The following is a 26,002-nucleotide window of genomic DNA, read 5'->3' as shown; positions in this document are numbered from 1 at the left end:
CCCCTCCTCTCTTCGTTAAATGGAGGCCTCCTGAAGTATTCAAGGGCGTTGGTAGCCAAGGGGAAGGAGAAGAAGAAGCCACACACATTCTTCGCTGTTACCACTGCAAAGGTTAGCGAGACACGTGGAGAAAAAGAAAGACAAGGTAAACTATTCTCCCATAAATCCGTAATATGAAAACTGCCAGGGCAATGAAACATATTATCAATCTGAATCATTAAGGCACACTTGAACATGAAATGGTGTGAGCATTGTTTACTCAAACATTGTGGCCAACAGGGTATAATTAATGGGGGATTTTTTTTTTTTTTTTTTAGAGAGTTTCCGTAATGATTTAGTGAATTTGCATTCTTATAAAATTTATCAGTGTTACCATTTTTGGCCGGATTAATCTTTGGGGAGAAAAAATTTTAGGACATGACATTGTAATGGAGTAGTGTCTCTATGGACGGTATACTGTTTTAATCATATTATGCTATTACTGAGGAGAGGTGCTTGTAATTTGGACAGGAGAAAAATAAAGGTGAAGCTGGTTGCTAATTTAAAGCGCTAGGTCCGCAGATATTGGGAGGGATATTATTTTGATATTTCTGAGTTGATCATGGGGTTGCAATTGCTTCAAATGGGTTTTAGAGCCAAAAAGAGATGAAACAGAGTGCTAAGCCTATATAAGTGCACCTAAACCCATGGATTATCTTTAAAGCACGTGACATTGCAAATCTTAAAATGGATTCAACTACTTAGCTTAACTTGTTTCTGTTCTCAAAGGACTGGAAACATTACTTCTCTTGAAGTAGAAATGTGAGAGAAAGTGGTAAAATGCAGTGTGTCCATGAAAACCACTTTTAATTAGTTTCCAGTGGTAATTTAAACTATACAACAAAACTGTAGAACAGAAATTGTAGTTTCACCTTTCTGGTCCTAATATTAATTCATATTTCCTATGATTGGATGTTGTTTTACAGAGGCATTGTCCAGAGAAGCTTTTATAGCTATTCCAGGAGTTCTACAAGAAAACATGGAGAACATCTTTGTACCATCTTTGGCTGAGGTGAGAGTTAAAAGCATGTAGTATTTTGTGTCGAAATAGGACTTGGTGGCCCAAACTATAAAATCTAAATCAAAAGGATATCACATTCCAACTGACTAGTGAATACTTTAAAATAACAGAGTAATGTAGGCTTCGTTTTACCCCCAATAATTCCCCACCCACCCCTCTACCTAAACAATGAACACTGCAAAATGAGAGGAAATTATTTCAGGTATGACCAAAATGCAAGTGACATTAATGTAAGCCCAGGCAAAAAGCCCCAAGATTTCTGTTTCCATAATCAAACTTTCTGTTCACTTGATTCTCTTGTTTTTTTTTAATGATTTTGCCATTGCCTTTCCAAATGTACTTGAACAGTATTTAGTTTGCCTTGTTACTTCACACAAATTACATTGAAAATTATTTTCAGTCCTTGGACAAAGTTTTGTACCCTAGTGAACTGCAACATCTCTTCTTCTGCTTCAGCAGGGAGTATGACACTTATTTTTTTTTTTTAAATTGGGGTCTCCATCCTGTCATCAAACATTAGGTTGTTGTTGTTGTTGTTTTTTTTGTTTTTTTTTTTGGGGGGGGTTATGCAGGAAAAAATTAGGTCTGGAATGTGGTATCAGACTAACAGGCTATTGTGTAATTGTAATTCTGTGAACATGTTTTTTTGTTTTATTTTGTTTTCTAATTCATTAATTAGTACACATTTTAAAACATGCATTCAAGTGTCTCAAGTGTCATTTAAAGCTAATTAATTGTAATTATAATTTATAATTATAGTTTTCAGCCTTTGAAGTGAGACTGATTGAAATGAAGCTTTTTTCATGTATCAAACTACAAAATCAGTGAATTTCTATATATAAATTCAAAGTGTTATTTCACCCGAAGCAAAGATCTGATATAACTATTGCATTCACTCTTTGTATGTTGATCACCTAGGGTCATTCTTATTCCCTTGTGTGTACATTTATGTATGTTTGACTTTATTTTTAATCAATAGATGGGTTTTAAGGGCATTTTATTTAGATTTGCTAAAGTATTGTACCTCTTCTGTGGGGATGATGTTAGGCATACATATAGGGCCAGAGAAAAGTGATTTGTAAAAATAACCCTTAAAATATGAATGAAACTGTCCATTATATTTCAGACAAAGTCTCCAGTTTACCTTCGGCTGGTCAGTCCGGACATTCTGGAAGCTTCGTTTGAGCTGATTGCAAGTGGAGAAGCCATTGCGAGTAGTGATGACCTCCTAACTGCTGCAGCTTTGTGGATGGCCATCTTCTGTTTTCATCCTATCATATCCTGTCTGTGTTGTGAACTTGAGACCCTCCTCTTCTGCCAGAAAATTCTTCTGAACATCCAGGATGAGGAAGCAGCTCTAAGGCCCATTGTCACACTTACAAGTAAACTTAACAACTTTAATGCAAGTTGTTAGAATTGAGTACTGCACCATTCCATCAAACTTGCCATTGGTGGTACGTTTGCTCTCTGTAATATCTTCCCCATGATGTTTAATGCTGATGCCTGATCTTTGTAGTTACCACTGAAAGTAGATTACCGTTAATGGTAAGATTTATTCAAAGGGGCCCACACGTTAATTGTTTCTCATGCCTTTCCTAGTTTCCCTAGATGTGTACCATGTTTGAAGTGTTCTGAAAATTACCTACTCTGTGAAGCCTTTTACTTCTCAGTAGCTGAATGCTAGACAGTTTTGGTAAATCTGAAAACCTTTCATTTTTTGGCAGAAATTTGAGTATTTCCTGAGTATTTCATCCTGATTATGAATGCAAGTTATCAAGCAGTAATGGTTTGCTCTGAATCTCTTTTTTAAAAATTTCTATACAATTTATTTAAATTATTGTTCCCATTGTTCAGAGTGCCTATGAACAACTTGGATGTGCATTCACCCTTGGTAGGGAAGGGTATATTAGTATACTAGTAATTTAAAACGAAGACTCAAATATCAAGTCAGTATGGCAAACTCGTTTCCCATGGACATCTCACAGGAATCGTTCTTAGCAATCAAGGAATTGGGAAGGGAAGGCACTCTGTAGTCTGCAAACCAGGCACTAGAAGGAGACAGCTGACTGAGCTGAGCGTGTGAAGTACTTGGTTGACCAGCTGGAGGACCATCTGATGAGGGTTTGGCGTTATTGGGCAATCTAGGGGACCCATTGAAGCAATATCCGCTGTATCAGTGGGTCAAGGGTGAGCCGACATTTGCTCCGGTGACAATTGCTCTGGCAATAATTTCACCGAAGACATAGAGTTAAAGGTAGGGGATACCTTTTGCAGACCTCCCAAAATGCAGCAAAACATTAAATATGAACCTCAGAGGACTTGTTTAGGCCACTGCTGAGAAATTTGGAAGTCAACAGTTATCTACAATTTGAATAATGCACAAAACTCAACTACTCAGTAGTTCTGTGTGTCAGCCACACTTAAGCCTTTTTGTTGCAGTCTTCTGTATATTTTTTTAAATCTATACACACAAATCTTAAAGTATACGAGCTGATGTAATAACATATAGAGTGTGTGGCAAGAATGTATATAGAAATGTTTGTAAGTTTTGATGAACTTTCTTCACAAAATATACATGATGGACTGGACACACATGCAGTGCATGGGTCTGCAAAGGTAGCCTAGTAATGTACTGGAATTTACGGTGATTACGGTAATTCAAAATCTAACGGTCAATAAAAATTATCTAAATGTTACCTTCCACTTTCAATACTTTATGGGAGTTTCTAAAATGATCCTCTCTTCAACATACCACTGTATTTATACAACTCTTCATTTAAGGCATGCAAATGGGATTCCCTACCTTTAAGGTTAGGGTTATGATTTGGTTTATGGTTCGGAGTAGGGTAAGGATTAGGGTTAGGGTTGGGGTTGGGGTTAGGTTTAGCATTATGAATTGTCGCCGGAGCAAATGTACAATCGGGTCGACTACTAGAAACCAGTGGCGTAATGCAGCGGATTAGACACAATACGTTTGGGAGGGCTGCCATTGTTCCTCTCATAACGGCAGCCCTCCAATACGTACTATGTGTAATGTGGTGCATTACGCCACTGCTAGGAACACTCGTCCCGCTGTTTGCCGTTGGTTTGGCAGTCTTTCTTGGGAGACTGTTTGAAGCAAGATGTACCCTTTATGCACTGAAGCCATGTCTTCACATGGTTTAGGCTCTTGGATGGATTTGGATGAACGTATATGACACTTTTAATTTAAGGGTGATCACTTTAATCTTCGTCCCCGTTTGAATGGGTCCATCGATCTCTTTCAACGTTGATGCATTCGTCCACCTCGACATCATACTTCTGTAGCCGGATGGCAGTGATGCCCTCTAATCGAAGGAATATGTTCTTTGGCTCTGTTATTACTTCATCATCAGGGACAGTGTCTCTTGCAAATGTGACTTTCTTGTTTGATCCATTATTGGACAGGAGCATCCAACATGATGTCCAGGGATTCCAGTTTTCAGGCAAAAGCCTAATTTCAGGCCCTGGCAGTTTATTATCAGGCCATATATGTGTCAGTTTTTTGTGTACAAATTTAACAATTTTAGATAGTTTTCAGGCCCACTCATATTTTCTTACTGGCAACCCTGGATGTCACATTTTGATCTGCCATTGGTTCTGTTTTGTCAGTGGGTATGGTCTGGTCATGTGACTCACTCCTCTCCGTACTTTCTGTCTGAACGATGTTCAGACTCTGCTTTCCTTCCAGATGCGTCAATGGATCCACATCAACCCAATCTGTACACTGCTTTTTGAAGTAGCGTACATGTATATAGGTGGTTGCAATTATAATTAGTTGCCAGGATCAAGGTTTGCGGTGATATCTTGAGATTGACCCTCGTAGTGTGGTGAACATTCTGCACTCAATGTTTGAATCTATTAGACATGTACATATCAACCATTCTGCATGCATGCAATGAATTCAGTTTTCTATTCCATCTGTCTTTTTTATATGTGACTTATAAATATTTAATAAGCCTAACTCTTTTTCCCATCCTCTCCTTGAGCACGCGACACAAATTATTCTGCAGCTTCAGGCCAAGAAATACATATTTCCTGAACATTTACTTAAGCTCTTTGCAACATGGTTTCTCACATATATCGTGGCATGAAAACTAGTCTTAATTCAGAGTCAGCTGAGGATATTACACTCTTTATGCTAAAAATGTATAATTTATATCTGTTCTGCTTTCTTTTTAGCAACTGTGGGTTACAAAACTTAAATATAAGTTCCAGAACAGCAGGAGAAGGGATGAAACCGTGAGAGCCAGTTTGGAAGTACTGCAACGGAAGAGGAAGCAACCACCAATCCGGAGTCTTTCCAAGACAACAAAGGAGCAGGTGAAGTATCCTATTTTCGGGATGGCCAACTACCTTCCAGCAAGGCAGGCTTCTGAAGACGACAAGAGCATCGAAGCACACAAACAATGGCTACTAACCGAAGGGACCAAAAAGCGACCCAACTATGAAGAGGTAGACGTCAGGATGACCTTAACCTTCTCTGATAGAAGAAATGAAATTAGAAAGGAAAACATACCCATAGCACAGCTGAAAGAAGAATACCCGTGGTTGTTCAAGGATGATGGTATTGAGGTATGTATACATACACCTTGGAAGAGTGCATGAAATATGGATTCTATATATGCTTGGGTTTTTTTATTCAAAGAAACAAGGTTACATTAATTTAGTTCACTATTTTATCTATTCTGACAGCTATGAGCATGGATAAGACACAAACTGTTATTTATAGATACCTATCAACTTACTACATGAATGTGCTACTAAAATAAAATCGTAATAGCAGTAAGTTGGAATGCAGCTAGTTGTATGCGTTATAGTTTCAGGTTTACCTCGTAGTCATAAACGTATCACATAACATATAATCCTCACTTGTTGAAAACAAGCCCTATTACTATTTTCTTGACAATTATCTACCAATATTCTATCGAATTCCTCTACAAATGTTAACTACAGTACTGGTTATTGTCTACCCCAACCCACGTACCCCCCCCCCCCCCCAAAAAAAAAAGTAATTAAAAAAAATCCTTTTGTGCATAGGCTGAGTTTATACCCCAAATGTGTCTTGATCGAGTTTTCTCTTCTCATTGACTGAATCTGCAGTTTAAGAAAACGTGATGATGAAGAACAATGCAATAAAATGACAATGATTGCACGATAAACCTTCCGCACCTTGAAGATTTTCTGGGTTAAGATCAATGAGCATATATATCTGATTTATTGAACCTCAAAAATAATTTCATTTTAGTATTTAAAAAAATCAGTATTTAACCTTGAATTTTCTGTAGAAAAAGAAGGGTCCCTTTCTCTAGAGTGGTCTCCATTCACCAAAACCACATTGTGGCACTCATGCACATATTTTAGCAGTGTGCTTGTACTTGTAGATGGTAATTCTGTAGGGCTACGGTGACGAAAGTTTGAATGTGGATTATCAGTGATCACATAATTTTCACATGAAAACAATTTCAAGTGATTATTTTTCAAGATATTTTGTTTCTAGACAACTGAGGGTTATTTTCCTTTAAGAGCCACACTTCAGTCCCACTATAACAACAATGTGTATACATGTTTGCTTAATCAGCTTCTTGCAGACTTCCGACGCATTCACGGAAGTTGTGGTGCTCTGCAGCTATTGGAGAAGGGGCTACAGACGTACGCCAGACCACTGCTCCTCTCCTACAAGGGGCGATGTCTTCGAACCAAACTGAAAAGGGATGAAGACTTGTTATCATTAATCGATGACATCGAAAAACTTGCAGATGAGAAGGCTAGAGAAGGTGGGTTGATTTTCATCTTTACACATTGGGCATTACCTGTGTGGGTAAATCAAAAAACCCTTCTTAGGGTTGTGTGTGATAGAATGTGAGTGACAATCATCAATTACTTTTTGTTTTAATGTTTTTTTTCTTCACATTGTATTTAAATTACTCTTTTTATATCAATATTATTGATAGTCGTTTGTAAGATCTGTTGCAATTTTTGAAGGTGAAATGTTTTTTTTTTTTTTCCTTGGGCTTTCAGTAATCCTACATTTCTTGCTCCCTTTACTTTGCTCCTATTTCTTATTTTACTTTCTCTTAATTCCTTATTTTCATATCTTTTCATTTTCTTTTTGTGCAAAAAAAGTATTGCAATAAATCACAGTGAAAATGAGTAGTTATTGTAGGTTGACAGGGCTGTGTTAATTCCTCCATTAAAGGGATGGTACAGTAATGGGGCAGAATTTGAAATCTACTCTAAACCTTATGATACATGTTGTTATCGGGGATAAAACTCATACTAGTAATTTTAGAACAAAATTTACATCTTTCGGTTAGGTTAATGCGACATTAGAGGCGAAAAAACAGGGCAAAATATGATTTAATCGATCACTTTATAATCGATTCATTTCGCTTAAGATTTTCAAAAATATAAATACAGACATGATTTAAACCTTGCTTTTACGTACCAGTCTATATATAGGGGAAATATTATGTCGTATTATTGTACAAAAAAGCAAAATTTCCTGTAAACTTTGCATGTAAAGGTTGATTTTCAAAATCATAATTCCTGACGACGCTGTCGTCACGAAATTCAAAGTTTCGATTTCCTTAATTTCTGTGGTCCCATTACCGATTTTTCTCAAATAAACTTTGGAAACGTGCAAAAATAAGTGTAACACGTCAGTTTTGATAATTGTTTTCATTTGAAATTGTCAAATAACTTTTCGGCTAGGGCGCCCTCTTAACCAGAACTAAACTTCCCCTTTAACATGACATTGATTTTCATGTTATCATAGATGCAGAAGCAAAAGCTGCCATAACGGCCATACCTGCTCTTCTTGGAGAGAGCAACAACATCTTCAGATATCAGGTACAGTATTCCCTGTTATGATTTATTGTTGGTAAGGAGGTGCTTTTATGAATGGATGTCATAATTTTTTTATTGTTAAGGTTTACAAGACTGTCTCGCTGATTACACTTTTCCTGTATGACAAAATGTGTATCGAGTACGTTTCATGAACACTTAACTGGTCTAAAAATATTTTTGATCATTCTCCCTCCACCATCAAGTTTGAAATACATGTACATATATTGAATGGTTAGTTGGATTTTCTTCAAACTTGGTAAAATGGTGCATTTGAGAGGACACACAAACCAAATAGATTTTGGGGACATTTGGCTTAAGGTCACAGGCCTGTCCAATATACTGTAATTTTTTTTTTCAAATGAAATGAAGGAATTATTATAGAAGCAAAGTGATTAAATCCACATAGAGAGCTTGCCCTGCAGATGGAGGAACATTTGTGGGTCAGGGTGGAGGGAGCTTGGGATGGTATTCGCAATTCCACTTGACCTTAGTAGAATAATGAAAGAATTATAAAACATAAATATAATAAATACAAAAATGCTGAGAAAGACCACCCCTTTTCCGGTCTGATAAAGTTACAGTAAGCATTGCTGAGTAAATTTGAAGTACATATTTCTTTCTTTGTTTTACACTTATGTCCACATAGGGTGATGGAGACCAGACAGGAGGATTAGCCATCTTTGTGAGCACAGACGAAAGCTCCCCACTGCATTCCAGAGAGTTCTCACTGGTCGTTGATGGCACATCAGTATGCAGGGTGGGGGATCTAGACGGCTGCAGCATGCTACCTTTCAGCATTCTACGTATTTCACCTGCAGTACGAAAGCACTTTGCAGCGAACACTTGAATTCTGTCAAATCGCTCTGTTCCAGATGAAGGACAAGTGCCCCACTGACAAGCATGTCCTGACTTTCATGACAAGACTTCATAGGAAGATGCCATGATTCTGTTTGTTCTTTCTGGTAAAAGTGCCGCATTGAAGAGTGACATTTTCTGACTCAGTAACTGAGTATGAAATTTGAATTGTTTTAATTATACTTATGTCCACATAGGGTGATGGAGATCCGGGGGGGGGGGTGGGCAAACATATTGTTTTGCCCCCCCCCCCCAATAATTTTGGCAACTTGAAAAAATCCTTAATATGTAATGCAAGAAAAGGTTTTAACTGCACTGTAAGGCACTTCAAAACCACTAAATTAAACATAAAAATGCTATTTAATATACACAATGTTAAAAATTTTGGCGCGCTATGCGTGCAAAGTTTAATATTATGACTTTGCAAACCCCCCCCCCCATCCGAAAAATGGATTGACGCCCCTGTTCCAGAGAGGTGTCAATGGTTGTGATGGCACACCAGTGTGCAGGGTGGGGGATCTATTGACGGCTGCAGCATGCTACCTTTCAGCATTCTACGTACAGAGATGCCAACCTTTCTTTTTTTTCTTTTTTTTTGCAGTATAGATGGGGGTCAAATTGACCCCCCCCCCCATTCGTGACCATTCCGCTGCGCAAAATTTTTTGACCGCGTAATTCCCTGACTTTTTACATTCAAGTCTTGCGCATCTTTTGAGACAGTTTTCACGAAAATCGGACATACCGTTATGGTGCTGCGTGACTTTTTGTACATGCATGTTGGCTAAAAAACTTGATTTTGTGTACAAAGTCAATGCAAATAATGTTTTCAGCTATAATAGATAAATGTAGGATTATTTTTACTTTTACTGATTTGAATTAATTAATTTTATGCTGTTTATGATCGCAAAAGTGTCCCCAACAAATTTCATCGAAAAAACAATAGAAAACAAAAGGTAAAAAAACCCAGAAAAATACATGTATAAGAAATTCAAAAAAAAGATTACATAAATTCTCATATGGCAATTTTTATTTAGATAATTGTTAGAAATGTCAAAAGGGATATTAGCACCAAATATTGGCATTCTAACTAGCCATTTTAAGTGAATTATAGGCGTAAACAATTTTATGCATACATTTGCATAATTAATTATATAAAAAAAATATATATATATATTTTTTTTAAATTTAACTATACAATCTTGTAGTTTACATCTGGCTCTATGCGCGTGGAAACTTTCACGGCGATCGCGCGATCCGCGGCCGAGACTGGGGGGGGGGGGGGGTCAAATTCACCCCCCCCCCCCCTAGTATAAACAGGGGATCAAATAGCCCAGTTGGATTAGGGTTAAGAATCACTTTTTGTACACCTCTATGGAAACAAAATTAGAATACTGTTTTTTAAGCCAAAATACTTTTTTTTTGTCCTCAAAAATACTTTTTTCTTTTGTAAGAGGTTTGCATCTCTGTACGTATTTCACCTGCACTACGAAAGCACTTTGCAGCAAACACTTGAATTCTGTCAAATCGCTCTGTTCCAGGTGAAAGACAAGTGCCCCACTGACAAGCATGTCCTAACTTTCATGACAAGACTTCATAGCCATGATTTTGTTTGTTCTTTCTGGTAAAAGTGCCGCATAGAAGAGCGACATTTTCTGACTCAACAATTTTTCTGTTATTATGAATTCTTTTCGAAGAAAGATTTCAAATATCGGCCACATTTTGCACACAATGAAGGAATTAGCATCGTTATTTGCCTTTCTTCATTAATGATGCTAATTCCGTCGTTGTGTGCAACCCTCACAAAAGATGACCCAGATTGGGAATGAATGGATTTTGTCAAACTAAGGAGACACACACTAATCATACACTTAATGCTTTTGCAATGGTATTTATTTTTTTTTCTACATAGCTGCAAAATGTGGCCAGTATTTGAAATCTTTTTTTAAACAGAAATCATAATAACAGAAAATGAAAGACAGTTATGCCACCAAATTAGACCCATACAACACTCCCCTGCTATGTACTATCAAAATTTGAATATCATCTGTGAATCCAGTAAAAATTTATTAATGATCAAAAGTGTAATTTTTTTAATACCTATTATATGTGTGAACAGTATTGTTACAAAGATTGTTAGAACTCGCAATCCGTTTTCAGTTTAAAATAAGTAAACTGGTATGACCAAACAAAGCATGGCATTTGTAGCACAATTCGAAATGTCTGATGTCAAGTGGTAAACATCAATATTAATAGTATTGTTATAAGATGGTTAGAATTTACAATCTGATATACTGCTTATGTCTTATAGTCAAGTCTAGGTTTTGAGCCTTGAATATTGCTGCTCTGCAAGAATATTTCGTTTAAATTCGCGGCTATTAGCTTCATGATAATTACAACAAGAAAAGATGCGTGTATCGTACAATAAACCTCAGCATGTAATTCAATGTATTTTCATGAAAAAGCCTAAAGCATTTACTTGGATGCTTTAATTTTAGAGGTACTGGTTAACTTAGGTTTCATGTGCAAAAGATAAATTGGATAGGTTAACCATATATCAATTTGATTGTATTTGCAGAGTAATCTGTGAAAATCTTATTGCTAATGGTCTAGTTTTTGGCCAAGATATCACAAATGAAAGTAAAGAAAATAATAAGAACACTGGTTTTGCACAAGCGTTTCAGGAAACGCTTTCATATAAATTCATAGATATCTTCATAGTTGTATGATCTTTTCGAACACCTTTACATTTTCTAGCCTTTGGTGACAAATAGGCTAATGATTATCAACAATTCAAATCCTAACTGAACAGTACACTTATGCATTTTTGCCCCTGACGACGTTAAACAGTCACTTTAAGCATTTTTAATACATGTATACAATTTTAACAATCAATGTGTTCATTACAACAATAAGATGTTCGAACATACATGTAAACAGTTAAAACAAATGAGTGCTGCCTGCATATAATGTTACGCACACATTTTACTGAAAGCCTGATAAAGATTAGCAATAGTTGAAGTTAAAATGATCTCAAGAGGTATTGATCCATGTATGTGCATGTTAACAATTATTACAAAGATTGTAAGAATTTAAAGTCTGTTTAAAAATTTCAGATTAGAATTTATAACTGGTGTTGGATAGCATGCTAATGAGAACAGTAATGTATGTGGGAAATGAACTGTTAAATATTGATAAAATTGTTTTTTTTTTTAATTATTATACGACTGTTTGAGGAATTCCCAAAGTTGTGTATGTGTTCTAACTTCTATGTAGAATGTGTATATATATCTTCATATTTTGATGATCTTTTTCTGGCCTTTGGTGACAATACACTAATGACTGTCAACAATTCAAATCCTAACTGAACGATGTTAAACAGTTACTTTAAGAATTCTTAAAATACAATTTTAACCATTAGTATGTTCATTACAGCCATAAGATTTTCTAACATAAACAGTTGAAAAAAAAAGAGTGCTACCTGCATATAATGATAAGTACACATTTTTTTTCTGAAAAGCGGATTAAAGATTAGCAATAGTTAACCCTAATCCCATAGGGGGGGGGGAGGGCTTTTTAGCATGGTTTCAAGTCCCTCAAATAACCCAATGGAAATAGAGTTAAAAGTCAGCAGCAAGGAGTAACCCAGAGTATGCCACAGAAAAAGAACTTGTCGCAGACTTCCTGCATACTGACAGGCTGCAGAAGATCTGCCGCAGAATGGGGAATATTATAGAGAGTCTGCGATAACGGCTGCAGCAAGGCTGCCACAGAAAGACAGACAATTTTTAATTTTTTCATGCAAGTGAAGTCTGCTACAAGTAAGCTGCAGGAGACCAAAATAAGTGTGCGAGAAGGTTGCCACAGGAATTAATTTGCATATTATACAAAAATGTCCTGATTATTTTTTGCTAAAAAATCATGAATTCACTATTAATTATGAGAACACTTGTTATCTTTCCATTTATTAATGTGTTGTTATTTAGTTAATACTAATATCTCAACACTGATATATTCTTTATGGAAAAGCACTTTGCATAGCCAATTGATAAGATATTTTGCTATTTCCACTTTTACTAACTGCTAAATAAATGTAAGTTTGTACAAGTACCAGACAATGTGTGAGACATCACATGTTATAAATCATGCTATCATAATTCTGATCAAATTGTACAGCAAAGGTGACTTTGTGCATATGTTTTACGAATTATTAATTCTTTGCTTAACATGATGATGAATTGATGATTTAATTAATGCATTACTGTTATTCGTACAGAAATCTACAACACTTAAATGAACTGACCCACCAGCCTAGACTGGGTGGTCACATAAACCATTATATTACAATGGCATTTACTTGCCGCAGCCTGCCGCAGCCTTCCCGCATACTTTGCTTGCGGCAGTCTTCCTGCATACTTGCCGGAGCCTTCCCGCGTATTTTGCCGCAGACTTCCCGCATACTTTCCGTGTCCTCATGGTGTCCTCATGAAATAAATATTCATGATTAAAAGGCTGCAACATGTCTGCCACAGATCTTTCATCATGAATATTCATAGCCAAACAGGACTAAAAGAGTACATGTATGCGGCAAGGCTGCCGAAAGTCTGCGGCAAGAGCTAATTTGCATGTGACTCGACTTTTGAGGTGGATACAGGGGGGTGCCGCTGGGGGTGTCAAACCCTGACCCCGTTATATTGCTGAGCACGAAAAGCACACCCTGTCATAATGGGATTATAATTAATCCTTACTAAAAACAGTGAAATTCATACCCTGTGACAACCTTGGACACCTCGGTTGTACCCTGTGTGATTTGGCGTGCTGAGCTGACAAGCAAAAAAATAATAAAAAATAGGTCCTCGCCTCCGCCAGAATTGCGGACCTGTCATAAAGCACTATGGGTATGTGACCCTGTCAGTTGATACCCTGTGACAATGATGATGACCACATTAGGTTGATTTGATACCCTGTGCCATTATTGACGACCGGTGAAAACACACCCTGTCCAGCGGCACGTCCCTATCACCTATAAGGGAGGTGCCCCCCCCCCCGGACTTTTTGCAATGAGTTGTACATATAAAACAACTCAGCAAAATGTCAGCAATGAAATAATCATCAAAATTTGATTTTATTGGACACAGTCTTTTTTTTTCCATGACCTCTTTTTGTAACCTAACTAACCAATATTCAAATTCTTGTTGTCACTCACTGAAGTATGTCACATGTTTGAGGTAGGACTAGTCAAGAGGTATTTACTATTGACAATACAAAAATGCAATGAAAATATTCATGCATTCATTCATTTTGAAATGCCAGCCATGTATACTGTAAAAAGTACCATTAACTATAACGTCACTCCTGGAATTGCCCACATGCTGTTAAGCACATATTTTCTGGAAGACAGATTAAAGATTATCAATAATTGAACCTGAAATGATCTCAAGAGGAATTGCTCAATGTATGTACATCTTAACAATATTACAGAGATGGTAAAAATTTCAAATCTGTATACATGTCAAAGTTTCAATTGGAATCTATAACTCGTGTTGGATAGTATGCTGTTAGCATTGATGTACATGAAATATATGAAATGAACCTCTGAATTTTGATGAAATTGCATTTGTTGTTGTTGACTGTTTGAGGAATTACCAAAGTTTTATATATGTTCTAACTTCTATGTAGAATGTGCATTTTTAAAACTAGCCATTTCATTGTCTCATGTGATATTATACATGGGGGCGAGACTAGCTTGCATATAATTATTTTCTTCAGCCAGTTAATACATGCTCTGTTCTAGACAATTGAAAGCACTCTGAAACATTGGTATTAGGCGTTATGTAAATGTAAAATATTATTATTGTTACTCAAATGTGAATAAACAGACTAATAATTGGTCACCCAGCAAAAGTCAATATTTGTGTGACGATTAACTTTGTGCATGACAAATTTGTTTTCAGCAATACGAATGATTCGTCATGCAGTGGGATTTCGTGCAGTGCTGCATGACAAATTAATTTTCTTGCATGACAAGATTATTTTCTTGCATGACAAAATATTCGTCATACATTACGAATTAATTTCCATGCATGACAAATTTATTTCTTGGCATGACGAATCAAAATGAAAATTCGTCAAATAAGACAACTTTTCATGACAAATCAAAATTCGTCAAATGACAAATCTTTTCCCATAAATACTTGACGAATTAGCATTAATCAAGATGTATCATTAATTTGTTAAGGAAATCTGCTTGCATGACAAATTTAAAATTTGTCAAATAAGACCATGTTTTGAGGATTTTTTTTTTGTCAATTGACTAGATATTTTAAGAGTGTAGGAAAATACCTTTGGACAGACTGTTTTGTGTACTAACATGATACTAGTTTGATTTCATAACTTGATACCACCTTCAGAAATGCATCCTTTTTGTACAAAATGGCATGACATAACAAGAAAGTCAAAATCTAAATTTGTAGAGAATTTGTTTAGTTTGTTGTATTTCTAGATCAGATTAATATATTACATGTACCTACATTTGTATTGGATGTTACATTACTGCCAGCCTCATTACATCTTCTCCTTGTGGACAGTAATGTGATTGTGTGTGAAAGTTTATGAAATATACTCTGTAATAACAAAATTGTATTGGAACCACACACATCATCTCAATGAGTTGTAACTATATGCCTGTGTTATAATCATTTGTAAGAAAGCAACCAGAGTCAGATTTCTCTAATTAAATTCCAAAATACTGTACATGTTTAGTACACAATCCTTGGGAATGAATTTCTGCTTTAGTTTCAGGCTTTGCCTTGCGGCGACTCCTTGACACAGATTTTGAGTTGTATAGCCTCATATAATTTATAGTGCTTAATAAAACATGCGTTATGAAGCTGAAATAATGAGAAGGATGAGAAAGACTCAATCAAGTTTGTTGCCCATATTATACCAAGATTATTAATTATAATCATAAAAAAATTTGCTCTCATAGAGTTAAGTTGACTTGGTCATATGATTAAGGCTTTTGTGACTTGATTTGAGATAATTATCATTGAGAAATTTATAATGCATTTGGCGATGGATTATTATACCTGTCTTAGCTTTAAGATAAAACAAAAATCAACTGCCTAGTTCCTAGTGTAGCAAAGTTATTCACATAATAAAAAAATCGCTCCCATAGACGTTATATGTACCATTTCTCCCCCCCCCCGCACCTTCATGGTTTTTCATTCTATCACATGCCGTGTCACAATTTCATGTGCTTAATGAGCTCATATAACAATGAATCATAACAGAATGATTTTTTTTTGTCCACCCTTTTGGGTTGCATGTTCACAACACATGGCCATTTACGGGCTCAATTGTATGTAAATATTGTATATGAGGAGAGATGCAGTTGTAGAGCTCGACTCTGATTTATTTCATGCTTGTGCATGGAGTATTTTTATGTTTAACCCTGTATATTAATTTGTTTATTCAATGCTACAATTCAATTTCTTTTCAATTATGTAAAATTCATTTATGATATTCAAGATGCCTACATTGTTTGCTGCATTCGTTGGATGAATAAAATTTGAGATTTTTAACCTGATATTATTGCTTTTGTTTTAATGTATTTTCATTACAATTACATTGTCTGTATACATGTAATTTCATTTGAGATTCATCTCCGAGACCTTGACTAGCTTTCGCTTGTCACGCATGCTGGACTAGGTTTGGTGAAAGCTAGTCCAAATGGTCAGACCAGCATAAGTTAGTCTAGCTGTTTGTACTAGCTCTATGTTAGTGCAACTTGACACCATCTACACTAGTTTAAAGCTAGTCGTTTTCTAGTCAAGCAGCAATGACTAGCCTTACTCAGCATAGTCCAGCATCCATTACAAGTCTCATGCTAGTCCAGCAGTCATGACTAACATGGAAATCCAAAGCTGGTAACTTAGTTCAGCAGACATGACTAGCTTTGTGCTAGTCCAGCACTCTTTGACTATATTTTGCCTAACTAGTCCAGCAATCACTACTAACATGATGGGTAGTTTTATGCTCATTACTAGCTTGGTTTCCCTAGTCCAACAGTGTTAACTAACATCATGACTAGCATTATGCAAGTCCAGAAGTCATTACTTGCCTTGGCTTACCAAGTCCAGTAGTCATTACTAACTTCACGGTAGTCCAATAAGCAAGTCAAGATAGCATTACTAGAATAACACTAGTCCAGGGTGACACCATCTGGAATAGCTTCTTCTTAGCCCTGCCTACCAATTTAGGTTGTGTGTGTATACTGCGAGTTTTCTATACTCCGGCAACATGACTGCACAAGGGAAGAGATGGACACGCATACTTCTCTCATAAATACCACAAATTTCCTCCTTGAAATCTTGAAACTCAAAGAATTTGAAAACAGTACCAAATTATATTGATTTTTTTAAACCCAACTTCAGTTTTAAAAAAAGGGGGGGGGGTAGAGCCAGATCCACAATTTTTTTTTTATAATTTTCATTAAATGCTGTTACAATGGCAACAAACTGTTCAGCAAACACGAAATACAAAGTTTAGATATCTACACACTATTCCGGTTACATGTGCCAAATTTCAAACCAAATGCTCTGAAACTGACGGAATTGACTCTTACCATGGCAACACATTTTTCCGCATTGCTGAGAGATATATTTTAAGCATCTGAAATTTATTTTGGCCTGTGTCATACCTCAAGCCAAATGCTAAACACGGAAGAGATGTTAAATACATTGGTAATTTGCATAATTTTCATTAAAAATATGGCAAAACAATTGTCCAGTGACAAAACATGAAGTTTGAACATCCAAATATAGCATTACATCAACTGAACCGTGTAATCACTTTCACAAACACTAAGGCAACTTTAGTGAATTTGAGTGAAAGTAATAATTCTGAAGGTTTTGATAAATGATTGATGAATGACAGAAGTCTACAAATATGGTGGATTCATCACAGTCATATTACATGTGGCTAACTGTGATGCTTATATTGCATTTGAAAGTTTTTTTTTAATTTTATTTCCAATTCGCGCTCTATCTAATATATGTAAAATGATTTGTTAAAGAGCAGAGGTAAACGTTTAATTAATTCATGGTTTAATGATACACGAAAATAATGTCATAAGAAAAAAGGTTTCATATAAAAGATACATAAAAATATTCAATTTTCAAACACAGAAGAGGTGCATAAGCAAGAACGAAATAAAGTTGACGAGATTAACCTTATTACCTTGTTAAGAGTGATATTTAAGGATAGGTTTCGTAAGTTTTATTAATAAAACAAATTCTATTCGTGCAATATCCACTGGTATTTTTCCAAATAAACTTAAAACTGCTAAGATTATACCAGTTTATGATTTCAATGATTATAGACCTATATCTGTGTTACCTGTTTTTTTTTTCTTCTAAAATTCTGAATATATATATGTGTGACGCTCCAACAAAATGAGTCATAAGTCGCACGGGGAGTTTTCCCGTAATGAGCCGAAAATGAAGGGGAAGCACTGCTCGGGTCGAAATTTTTTTATGACGGATTTTGATTCCTTGATGTTTTATCTATTTGTACAGAAAATTTCAGCGTGTAAAAATGAGTACAAGTGTCCCAAATCACAGTTTTTCTGAGACCATTTTTTTCGGTTACATTTTTTTCGAACGCTCGCCTTTGCGTTGCGTTTCGCACCTATTGTTCTCGCCCGATCAAGACTCCGCCTCCGTTGCTAGGGCGTATGCTAATGAAGCATTGCTCTTGACCCCATTGAAGACAAAACAAAGCATGGTGCGTGCGGCGGCGGCGGCGAGGGCTTTAGAATTACGCAATAACAGTGAGCTGACCAAGGCTATCAATTGCATGACCAGCGAGTTGCGTTTGATACATGCACCACATTCATGAAGTGGTGCTTGATGTGACGCACAAATGGCGCTGAAAATTTTTATTCCAACGACGATCACGCAAAATTTATGATACTTTGTCAATGAGCTAAAATGATCACATATCGAACTTGAAACCTCTCTAGTGATGCGTGTGTGTACTTTTACAACGGTTATTGGCCTCATTAATGAATTCATTCAAATGATTATAACTTTCGTTCCCTGGTATGTGACTTGCTGTTTAAAGTTCATCTTTGGAGATATAGTAGGGCCTAAGTTTTCAATTATTCTCGTGTGTATAAAGTCGAAAATTCGTGTGATAATTAGCCAAACGTATGTAATGCGTAATATTATTTCCCTGGTTAATAAAAATTATTGCCCTATTTACTTATGATGCTTTGGGCCGTGACGGCATGTAGAGAAATCGGAAGACAAACATTATTATTATGCCCAAATAGCTCGTGTTCCCTTTGGAGGATATTCTGACTCTTGTCATCTGTGTATTTTTTTAGAAGTAAGACCTATTTGAGAAAGTGACAGAAAGCTGTGTCGCTACTCAAAAGTGTGCTTTTTCATTTTCTTTTTTTTTTATCAGAATGTTTGCAATGATAGCTGTTGTCGTGTATTACGTGTAGCTGACATGTGAGAGGATAAGTCTGCAAAGAATTTGGCTAACAACTTTGCGAAGTAGCAGCGCTAATTGCCTATTGAATTGTGTATTGTGAGGAATTCGAATGAAAGAACTCGGGCGACACTGTTCACGCCTTTTATCCGAGTAAACTCCGCATCAACGAAGCCTCGAACAATGAAAGGTAAACTTCCTGCTATCAAGGGGTGGATAATCACGCAACCAGTATTCTTTCTTCGCCATTGATAGCAGAATCAGTGACATACTCTAATGGAGCAACAGTGTTGGAGGATCGGCATTATGTCTGCTAATTTGTAAAAGAATTTTTCAGTCCCCTTTTGTGTTCAGAACCACAGTCAGGGACGCTAACTTACTTTATCTCTTACAAGCTATCGTTACTATATCTTAAAACGTGAATTTTATGAAAGGTTAAAAGCGATCGCGGAATCAGTTCTTCTGCGTGACACCAGGCTTTTGTAAAAGCATACCAAGCTTAAATCGTTTACCTGTATGGAAAGGGCGGGAATACACACTTATCGCAATAATCCGGAATTGAGAGTGATACACTCTACTATTTTTCTTCATCTTTACCCCGACAAAGACCATGGTAATTCAAAACAAACAAACAAACAAGCAGTTGCATTATATCAGAACGTACAGAATTTGTGTGTTTCATGTATGTATAGGTCATCTCTTGATGTATAGTAGGCATTTGTTGTCGTTTTTTTATAGCGTTTCCTAATAAATGCCTTTAGCGAAAACCCAACACAACTTTTATCGAGGGAAGGGAACTTAAATTTGAATATAACATAGTTTACAAAAATCAGACATGTAAATAAGGCAATCATATACATCCGCATGGCCGATTGTAATCTCTTACTTTGAATATTAAACACGATTGCCTGCATTTACATGCTTTTTCGAATTTCTTGAACTTTGCCTCATTTTCTCTTTCTCTTTTTTTAACAATTGCTCACAATATTTAAAAATCGTAACACAGTCTGCTATCCCACAATATAATGTTCCATTTGATTCGGCACTTATTGTTGGTCGGGTCACGCCAAGTGTTGGAAACTCGAGCGATGATACATGACATTTTGTTTGTTGGTTTTCGTCTCATCGCTCAAAAGAATTTTGACTACGATTACAGAGGTATCATCTACAAGACTTAACTGATGGTTTACAGAAGTGATCATCAATTCAGTAAGGATAAGTCAACAAGTCATGAATTCACTTTACCCATCATGTCTAATCGCACTACGACATGTTGAGGTAACCGCGCCTTTTTATTCTCATAGTTCAAACTAATTCTTGACATAATCAAAACAAAATTAATAGTTCTTTATATAATTTCTCAAAATACTCAAAAGATGGCCTAAGTCAAAACTTTCTACAAAGATTGCATACGGCAATCTTTACTGGCCTAAACAAGTTTTCTAGAGCTATCAGTTCCCCCTATGACGATGACTTCGATTGCGTTTTGAACTTGTACCGAACTACTTTCAAAACGGCTATTACCTTTATAGTTCGATTAATGAACCGGTCTTTTGAATTCATAACCAACATTCGTAATCGTAACCGTCACAGTAACATAATCCTGTCAATAACATTTGGAAAATGTAAATGCTATTAGCGCAAAATATTTAAGTAACGATTATCTTCATACATTCTAATTCCTAAGTGGTGTCGCTACGAAAATGACACATGGTTTGACTACTGCTTCAAGCAAATAAAAGTAAAAAGGAATGGGATATACTTGTAATATTACCACGCCGTACAATGCATTCCACTGTATTATTGGTAACGTTTGGTTACGTTTCTGTGCGCTTTACGTACGGAAATTAAAAGGCAGATTGATGCTATTAACATGCTAACGATCAACGCATTAAAATACATCGTGTACAATGTAATGTTTTAGTGTACGGTTTGAAACTTTGAATTTGCGAGTCCTTTATAAAGTTATAAGGGTTATTACATTATCAAGCAAAAATTAAAGTATTTAGGGTTTCGGATTTGCTCAGAAGACTAACAATGCTATATACATGTATGACGATCGTTCGCAACAGAGACAATCCGCTTCATACAATGTAATTCTGTTTTCATAAATTGAAAGAGAAACGTAAAGAAGTCAACTTTTTAACTTCATTTAGCTTTCTCACCAATTGAACTTGATTTGATCTGCCATGCATGATATCGCTGTGTACAGTGTGTTCTATTAATTCTATTATTTAATTGGCGTGCTTGTTTTTTACGCAGAATATTACAGGTAAGTATAAATTCATAATGTTTGTACATATGACATGTTCGTTGTTTTGTATTTTCATTTTTATAATATATAACGTGTCCATTATCCGATTCTGACCACGAAAATATGGCGATTGTTTAAATGCGGAGTATGTACTGGAAAACTAATGTCTGCTGCCAGTATAGACAAACAAATTTCTAGTCTATCCCCGCTTGAAATGGAAATAGAAAAAAAACAAAACAAAACAAACGAAGTTCGACTTTCAGCACATTTCAACCGTTTTGTATAGTGCCTGATATATGTAATGGACATAATTCTTTAGCGCATAAGCAAACACACAACTTTCGGGAATAAATGTATGTCTTAATGATTGTATCTCATGGAAGAAAACTCGTCTCCTTGCCTCAATTTTAGCTTCTTCCTTTTCAAGCTTGCGGGAAAGAAATAGTTGAACATCAATCGCAATCATAAAGAGAGGCACATCCTTAAAGATAAACACAGGAGTACTGAGACACACTACGAAATAAAAACGGGCCTATCACTATTGACAACGCATGACATTGAAATGCTTTTTTTTTGGGGGGGGGGGGTAATACAATTGATTGTTCTGAAGGTTCGTTAATCACACAATGAAATATGGTTCGCTATTAGCTTAGGTTCGTTAACAAGAAAATCAAATGCGGTTCCTTTTCCGGTGGTTCCTTTACCCGAAAGTAATCAAGCAATCATTTTTATTTTAGTAAGGTTTGTGAATACAAAACGAAGTGAGGAAGGCCTAAGTATTAATTCCGAATATTTGTCAGTATAATTATCTATCTCAAATGCAGAAAGATTGTAACTGTAAATGTGATGTAAAAAACATTAAGCTTAAGCCACAAGTTAATGGTTCTTTATATGCTATGGTATTACAAAAGTGACCGAGAATAAGAAGTATATTTATGATACAATCATATAAACCCAACGTGAAGCTCTCAGGCCTACATCAACCTTTGCTTCTGATACGTATAGTATGTGCAGCACTGGCAAGTGTGATAAGCGATAATTACTGTGGACGCAACGTCTATAAAGGAATGTGCCTAATATGGCGGGAATTCAGAATGTTACGACTGTATACAGCTGCAGCAGAACAGACGCGAAAGCAGTCTTTGATGCTCTGCAACATTACGACCATGTGCATAATTTGAGGGTTTTTAGTACATGCAAAGAACACGATCTCAAAAGACGACTATCGTTAATTAACTTCATTGATTTTCTCTACCGATGCTGTCTTTTGAACTCCCACCTACAATGGGTTCACAGGTTCTATTTAGCTATTAGTACTTGCTAAACGTTTCCATTGACAACACCATGGGAGGAGAATGGAAGCGATCAACGCCCTCACTAAAAGACGCTTCTCGTAATACGCATTGCGTGCCTTTTTTTCTTTCTACTGTTTCCTATTGTTTGTGAGTTCAAAACTTGCGGCAAACTACACCGCAGCCGACACACAACGCGTACCGACTCATTCATGCGGCGGCAGCGGCACGGACACAAACGCACCGAAGTTTACATTCGGGCTGCCGTATTGGTCAGAATCGTTAATGATAGACCTGTCCTGCGATTGGTTAATTATCTTACACACCCAAGCTATCGCCTTATATGGAAGTGCGTGCGATGGAGCGTAAACGCCGTCGCTAGGCAGGACTGTTGTATTGTTTCGTCCCGTGAAAGAAACAGGTCGTGAGCTTGAACATAGCCTGAACTTTGAGAGCGATTTTCTCCGTTATTTAGAAAATGGACTGACATCATAAGCGTAGTTAATATTCGTTTTTATGATCTATAGGGATGTCGAAATGAGTTGTACTATATATCAGTGTAAAGCTTAGATTCTGTAGAATTCACATATAGGCATAACTACGATTTCATTTTTTGCGACTTTTGACTCATTCCGACGGAGCGCATCACATATAACCTTAAGACTTTTTTGACATAAAACATCTCAATTTATTATGGATTTCGTTTTGAGCACTCCACATCCCACGCTCTCATTCACCTTATGTATATTACAAAATATTTTCTGCACAATTCTTATCTACGAGTCATTTGTCTGATTTTAGATTTGAGTATAAAGGTTTTCGGTTCTCTAGATCATTCTATTTCATTACATATTATTTTATGATATCCTAAGTAATTTATTAAATTTGTTACCTGATTATTTGGATAATGTAAAAAAAAAAAGGTTGTATTTGTCAATAGTGGGAAATCTGAGTTTGGTAGCCTTGGCTATAGAATGTCTCAGAGTTTAATACTTGCTCACCTCTTATTTCTTCTTTATATTAATATTTGCAATGCCATAGATAACTCACTTCATCACTTCTTTTGTCATTGAGTGCTTTATGTGTAACAGATTTCAGCATTGATGAAACGAAATCTTAAGGGATGTGTTTAAATTTATAAGCGAGAAAGAAATGGCGCATGATTAAATATATCATACATGTTTGTGTAGGTGAAACAACACAGACTATTGTGGCCAGTATCCAGGAACACAAAGGCTGCTAGTACATCATTATTATGAATAATCAAGCATCACTCAACACACCATTTATCTGAAGTATACACAGAAGGAAATAGGGTAACTGGTATTGTAACGACACACAAGAGTTTATTGCCACAGCCAAGACGTTTAAAGGTCCAGTTTACCTTTGAGAGCAGTGATTTATCAAAAAAAAAAAAAAAAAACCCATCACATTTAATGCATATGTGTAGGTCTGTTGAGTCACAAAACATCCTACCATATAAGATGTTTGCAATAAAGCCTAAAATAAAAGGATATATCAGTATTTTTCTCATTAAACCGTTAATGCAGACGGTTCAGTCTTGAAACATTTTTATTCTATTGTTCACATTTTGTGTATTTAACAACACTTAACATTGATTATATGGATTCAAATTTTTACAGTGGTTTTCTATCCCTAATTGAAATTTCAGAACTACTTTAAAGCACTTATCCTGGGTTTTGTTTCTTCTGCAAATGGTAAATTATGCCTTTAAAGGTCCTGTTTACCTTTGTGAGCAGTGATTCAATAATATTCAAGATAGCACATTTGATGCATATGTGTATGTCTGTGGAATCACAAAACACCCTACCATATTCATTTTTTTTTTTTGCAATAAAGCCTAAAATGCAAGGAGATATCAGTATTTTTCTCATTAAACCGTAACTGTAGACGGTTCAGTCTTGAAACATTTTTATTCTATTGTTCACATTTGTGTATTTAACAATACTTAACGTTGATTATACGGATTCAAATTTTTACAGTGGTTTCTATCCCTAATTCAAATTTCAGAACTACTTTAAAGCACTTATGCTTGGTTTTTGTTTCTTCTGCAAATGGTAAATTATGTCTTTAAAATGTAATAAATTCTAAATTCGCAGATGCGTTCGTTCATGTCGATTGCTTCAACGCATGTCATGTGTAAGAAAAAGACAAAGAAAATAAAAAAGGGAGGTGATATTTAACACAAATGTACACATGTGTACATGTACATGCACTGAAATTAAATTTGACATAATTGATTATAAAAAACAACTAATTTTGGTGGAATAAAATTGGTCAGCAGGACCTATAGCGAAGAAATATCTCTAGTTCTAAATGTGACATTTTCCTGTGAAATTGCTATACAAACCTGTAATTCCAGATTAAGTCAATCACAAGAAACATTGTGGATCTCTGCTTGCATTAAGCAGTGGTTGCTATGCTCATGCTTTTCTATATTAACAGTGGTGACCAATAAAATGTACTTAGCACAGACGGTTGAGCTCCATTTTTTTTTTCATATTCAAAAATTCTTCTTTTGAATTATCACGTTAGTTTAGTTTATTGCGTTACTTTATTTCTGTCTGTAAAGTGAAACGTTGTATATAGCTAGATGAATACTGGATCTGGAAAATAACATTTGTATTATTGATTAGATGATGATTTCGACAGGGAGATTCGATTATCCCTTCTGTACTGATATCACGCTTTTTTTTGGGGGGGGGGCGTGGAGTTCTGATATTTCAACTTTCAGTATTTTGTAATTTTCACTTTCTTTCACAAAATTGCTGGTGTCATGTTAACATCAATAAGCCATTGTGTTTCACGGTGTAATGAAATGTACATGTTCTAACATTACACTAAATCATTTAGAAACATAACATGTAGGACAATAAAACTGTTAGGAAAATTAAGCAAAATATACTAAGTTATTCTATAGGTATTACATGACATCAAAAATTTTGCATTTTTAAATTTCTGCGTATATGAGTGTGTGTAAATGTCTGCATGTTTTTATTTCTACTTTTTTTCAAGGAAATCATGAAATTATCTCTTTCGCAAACATATGTTATTTCCTTTAATGGGTAAATATAAGACCTATAAAGTAATAAGTTGAGGCAAGGATATATATTTTTAGTTAACATAAAGTGTTTTTTTTTTTCTCATCATTTTGAC

General features: G+C 35.8%; 1 protein-coding gene across 1 annotated transcript; it reads left to right on the top strand.

Annotated features, from left to right (window-relative positions):
- The first annotated feature begins 1,018 nt into the window (after positions 1 to 1,018).
- LOC140240233 (uncharacterized) lies at positions 1,019 to 8,774 on the top strand. Its single transcript, XM_072320023.1, has 7 exons — positions 1,019 to 1,051; positions 2,187 to 2,442; positions 4,487 to 4,524; positions 5,261 to 5,653; positions 6,660 to 6,855; positions 7,857 to 7,930; positions 8,574 to 8,774. Exons 1-7 carry the CDS (start codon positions 1,019 to 1,021, stop codon positions 8,772 to 8,774), a joined length of 1,191 nt encoding a protein of 396 aa, XP_072176124.1.
- Positions 8,775 to 26,002: the final 17,228 nt, after the last annotated feature.

Source organism: Diadema setosum, chromosome 16, assembly GCF_964275005.1.
Source record: "Diadema setosum chromosome 16, eeDiaSeto1, whole genome shotgun sequence".
Lineage (NCBI taxonomy): Eukaryota > Metazoa > Echinodermata > Echinoidea > Diadematoida > Diadematidae > Diadema > Diadema setosum.
Note: the sequence above shows the minus strand (reverse complement) of the source record. Positions and strands in the feature narration are given on the sequence as shown.

What these genes read in the sequence shown, in the direction of transcription:
- LOC140240233 (XM_072320023.1), top strand. Translation starts at nt 1,019, where the DNA reads ATGGAGAACATCTTTGTACCATCTTTGGCTGAG. An exon ending in CCAGGGATTCCAGTTTTCAG is followed by an intron (nt 4,525 to 5,260) that starts GCAAAAGCCTAA and finishes CTTTCTTTTTAG; the next exon opens with CAACTGTGGGTTACAAAACT. An exon ending in AGATGAGAAGGCTAGAGAAG is followed by an intron (nt 6,856 to 7,856) that starts GTGGGTTGATTT and finishes ATGTTATCATAG; the next exon opens with ATGCAGAAGCAAAAGCTGCC.